The sequence below is a fragment of the Arachis ipaensis genome, chromosome B03 (assembly GCF_000816755.2).
Source record: "Arachis ipaensis cultivar K30076 chromosome B03, Araip1.1, whole genome shotgun sequence".
NCBI classification, from domain to species: Eukaryota; Viridiplantae; Streptophyta; class Magnoliopsida; order Fabales; family Fabaceae; genus Arachis; species Arachis ipaensis.
In genome coordinates, this window is record NC_029787.2 from 130,148,964 (window position 1) to 130,154,127 (window position 5,164).

General features: G+C 35.2%; 1 protein-coding gene across 2 annotated transcripts; it reads right to left on the minus strand.

Annotated features, from left to right (window-relative positions):
• Positions 375–4,834, minus strand: LOC107631643 (probable protein phosphatase 2C 9). 2 transcript variants are annotated; one of them, XM_016335153.2, is made up of 6 exons: positions 4,539–4,834; positions 4,244–4,339; positions 2,811–3,050; positions 2,251–2,527; positions 1,473–1,566; positions 375–878 (listed from the first exon to the last, which is right to left on the minus strand). In XM_016335153.2, the coding sequence occupies exons 2-6, from the start codon at positions 4,277–4,279 to the stop codon at positions 875–877; spliced, it is 651 nt and encodes a 216-aa protein (XP_016190639.1). In that variant the 5' UTR covers positions 4,280–4,339; positions 4,539–4,834; the 3' UTR covers positions 375–874. The 2 variants fall into 2 exon arrangements, with proteins under 2 accessions (XP_016190639.1, XP_016190638.1); XM_016335152.2 differs by having other exon boundaries at positions 1,412–1,566; positions 4,539–4,833.

A 5,164-nucleotide genomic window follows, 5' to 3' on the forward strand; every position in this document is an offset into this window, starting at 1 on the left:
ACATGTAACTTATTTTTTTTTATTATTTTTATTAATTTTTTATAATTATATTTTTTATTACTATATTTTTCTTTTCAAATTTTTTGTATAAAAAATAAAATTAAATTTTCATAATTTATTTTGATTTATCATCAAATAAAATACAAAAATACTAATTTTTGTATCTTTATTTTTTATGTCTTACTCTCGATATCTCGTCATATCCTCATAACCAAACTTAGCCTAGTATCCTAGGGTAGCAACTTTCTTGCATATAACCCTCCCAATAAAGTTGAAGTTGTTCTTTTGTCACTACGAATAAAACCAAGTAATCATACTTAATCTTTCATTCATAATTAACATTTATAGCGTGTAGAAAGGGGATAAAAAGGGAATTGAAACAAATCTCAAACATGGGTATACTCACTTGAATTGCAGCTGAAGCAACTCAAGCTAGTGTCATTTGAAGTATATCATAAAACAAATGTCGAGTGTATAACTATGCTCATCTTCACACTGCTACTCCAGGTCATAAAGCATATTACAAAACAAAAATTATGGTATGGAATCTACACAGCCAAGAAATCAAGAAATACTAAAAGGCACCACCTAAAATCCAATAACTTCAATTTTACATATCAAGAAGGGAAGGAGCAAAAGCTATTCTCCATAAAATACCAAAATGATATATATAAGTAGGTATGGAACTGCACCCCCATATTATGTACCCAAAACCCAAGTAGGTTTTTTTCCTTATTTCATCCCTTGAAACGAACTACAATGCATGAAATGTCATCTTTACTGTCTTTGTTCAATGCCTCAGTGGCTAGTTGTTTGGCTGCCCTTTGTGGATCCTTTATCCTTTTTGCAATATCTACAGCCTCTTGGTTTCCCATTACCTGGATTTAATGAAAAATTTTAAGTACAAACATAATTACTTGTTTTGTGGAAGGCTAATTTTCTTCCCATCACTTATCTTTATCCAATTCATTTTCATTCTGAATCATTTCAAAACCTCATCAAATTCGTCCAGATTGAGCAGCCAAAATTAAACATGCTCCAATCAGATGCCAAAGATCGGGCTCCTTTTCCGTGCAAGGTGCACTTTAGAAAGTAAAGTGCAATATTTGAATAAAAAGTGAGAAACCAAAATATGGATTACTACATGTAGCATGGTTGAATGTTTAAATGTTACACTCTACCCTCTAAAGTGCATCCTGCATGGCAAAGAGCCGGGTACCACCACCATTGGTATTTCTATTGGAGTTGATGTGGAAGAAATTTGTTGAATTTTGGAAAGAAATGGAATGAGAATGAATGTATGATTGTGGGGAAAATAAAATAAAAAACCAAATGACAAATTTATGTGATTTTAGAAGTGCATTTTTGCCTTTTAAGAAATAAGGGAAACAAAAAGAGATTAATAGAAAACCTTCCATAGACCATCACTAGCAAGTATCAAAAGCTCAATATTTGGGTTAATATCGGCATACTGGATGTCAGGATCCGATCGCAGATGTGTTTTGAGGTTTCTGTCTCCAAATGCTCGCGAAACTGCAAGCTGCCCATTCACCCTTGCAACATCTCCTGATATGATCCACACACAAATAAATTACAACAAAAAAGAACAAGACTCAAACATAAAGTAGTGATACTATTAGGATGCGAGTGTGCATTGCCAAATATTTGGTCTCTCCTCAACATGTAAACCTTGGAACAAAATTGAATTATCAAAATGAGAGGCATATTGCACTGGCAGCACAATATGTCATAACACACTGGCATTGAAGCCAAGTTTAGAATTCCATTTGCTACATCACTTGTCAATACAATTCTAGATCACTATGACAGATGTTTTAGCATCCCCTATGCAATTCTTGAAATTGGATGGTCAAACTAAATAAAATAGGATGCAAAAATCCCTTCCATCAACATTCAGATTACTTAAGAGTATTGGCCTCAAAATATGTCAAACGCATGTCAGATACATAATTGAGAAGATATTTCTAATTCCAAAAGACAGCAACTTATTGTTTCATTCAATTCATCCTTTCCATTTCTAATGAATGCATTGCATACAGTGAAATCAGAACTACTCCCCATATCACTCACTCATATCATAATTTGAGAAGGCACAAGACACGAGTTACAATCTCTTCCACAAGAATATTGTAATACGAAAAAATGCAAATGAGATATCATAGAAAACACAAAAATCAGCACTGAATATCAGTAGCAACAAAGCATAGAAATCAGGGTTAGTTGAAGAACCTGGCATGTTTGAGACAAAGCCACCTCTGTTCTCAATGCTGCCCCGCTCAGTATTAGGTTCATGGTCAGTAGTCATCTGTACAGCCACCCCTCCCCTTGACAGAACTGCTCGTGAATCTCCAACGTTGGCTACCCATAATTTCTGACTATTTATAAGAATTGCAGTCACAGCAGTTGACCCTCCTCGTCCCAAATCAGGACTGTGAGAAAGAATTGCTTGATCTGTTGTCTCATAAGCTTTAGAAATAGACATGAACGGATCTTCCCAAAAGTCCTTCTGGATAACCAATCATAAATAAAATTATGGGAAAAGGAATTATGAAGAATCCACACAATATTCTTTTGACAGGAAAGGTATACTACTGGTTGCATCAAGACAGTTAACCAAAGTGGATTATGTTTTTACATGGTTGATATCTGTTGCCAAAAAAGTATGGGAAGTTGGCCAGTTGGGAATAGAACTAAAATTTTCAACTTATAATACTTCATTCGACATAAAATAGAAAGTGATAACAACAATAACAACAACGTTATATCTTCTGTTTGATCAAACAACTTACTTCATCCAAGATATTTGAAAAAAGATGCTTTTGTAAATATGCTGGTACGCTATCTCCCAAGTGTCCATCATATATAGCAAAAAGTCCCAGCTCTTGCCCCTTGAACTGGACAAATTTCGCTACATGATAGTCCTCCATCGGGTGGTTTGCTTTCCCTTTAACAAGGCTATAGCCATACTTGGTTGTAGACTGATGGCTCTTGCCCTTTCCAGAGTTACTTGAAGAATGCCCTCCAACCACCTAAAGATATGAAAGTTCAAATACAGTTAACGGAAGTGTTTTAGGTCTTTTTTAACATATTTCAAGTTTCAACAATATGTATATTAAAGAAAACAAAAATTGTACATCCATGATTACAACCCGGAGCACAAGTATAGATATGTCAAGCCACAACCATATTTAAATGGAGAAAAACAATCCATAGTCCCCACTCAAAGTTGGACCAAACCCCACTTAGCTTCAAAAGGTGATTGATTGCTTAGAGCATTTTATCTTGCATATCATTAGACGCAAATGCCAGTTCCATCTTTACAGCGAGGGATAACAACATTTCTGAACCAGTTCTCTCATTTTATGGATTATTCAGCTCAAGAAACCAACCATATTCTCTCTCATGATGCACTAGCTTTTCATGATTGATATTTTCGGACAGCAAGTTCATAAACTCTGACATGACCAGGCCTATCTGGTATGCCCGAATCTTGGAATGGGACAACATCTCCTCTCTTACTAGGATTTTCTGTACTAAACAAGAAATACCAAACCAACAGCAGGTGCTCAAATGTAACTATTATCTATGTCTTTGTATTTCCATGATTACCTATGCCTTCAAGTTCCCTTGTTGCCTTGTACACAAATTGTGGCAAAAGATTAACTACCATAAAACATAGCTGGGCCTTTCTTGTGTTTGTTCAGGAAAATTTTCTTGAGAGCTTTCAATAACACAAAATACATGAAGCATTCTTCCGTTTCATCCACGCACACCTTAAAATCTATGATTTACATCCCTTTTTCCATAAATTTGTACAATAAATCCATGATACTTTAACAGTCGGCAACTTGTCCATATAAAGCCACTACTCAGACTCCATCTCACAGCTTATGTATTGAAAAGAATTGGTTCTTGGTAGCCATAATCACAAACAATCAACAATAATCTATATGATCCAATTCTTTCACCAAATAAGCTCAGGAAGACAAAAATCAAGGAAGTTCCAAGTCCATTCTCTATACCACCAGAACTTAATCTTCAAATAGACAAATGATACACGATATATAACCAGATCATATGCCTCCTAGGCTCTTCCATATCCAACCAAATCCCTTAAAACTTTAAGCAATAATATAAGCATAGAGATTAATTATTCTTAAGATTAAAAGAAATTAAAGTAGAGAAGTAAAATTATGATAAGAAAGCGGGAAAAATTGCTTACCCCTCTAACAGAGCTGAAGCAACAGAGACTATCCATATAATTCAGCCCCACCTCACCTTTTCCTTCTATTATTCAACATCTAATTCTTCTGCCAGTCTTCAAACCACACAAATATACAAACAGCACAGAAAACCAAAGTCAAACAAACTCCACAACTCTGAATAAACAGGAATTAGCATCACAAGTCACAACCACCCCACCCGGATCATTCAAAACATTTTTTTTTAAAAGGCGGGATTTTAATTTACAACACCAACACCAAGATAATCAACCGGTAATCCAAAAATTCACTTACCGAAAAAAATCTAAACTTTCTGCAACAAAAATAAGTTGAAAGATCTGAGGAGCAAGTGGGTCGTCTCTAATTCTACCGTCAACTTTGAGGGGGAGAGAGAGAGAGAAACTAAGAACACAAAATATTTTATAACCCAAGAACTAAAATAATAAGAATAGAATAGGGTGAGAGAGAGAGAGAGAGAGAGACGATGGTTTTAAGAAAGAGTGAGAAAGTAACCGTCTGGAATTTGGTATGTGTGAAGAGAAAGAAGAAGTGTTTGGTGCTTGCAAGCAGGAAATAGGGGAAGTGGGGATAATACATACGTAGGTTGCCCTTATTGACTTTTTTTCTCTTCTCTCTGTGCGTGTTGATTTGTTTTTTATTGCTGACACTGTTTGTTTGATTATTACAGCTGATTTTGAGGTTTCACTTGTTCCTTCACTCGATTCTTTTCCGTAAAACTGAAACCTTGTCATTGCTTTTGGTTGGGTTTCTCACCCCCCGGCCGTGTGGATCTTACCGTGGGCTCCACTCAAAAGTCGGCCGATTTTTTCTTATCAAATTAACTTCAATCTATTAATCACTTTAATTTTAATGCATCCACCAACATAATAATTTAATTTTATTCATTTACACGAATGCGG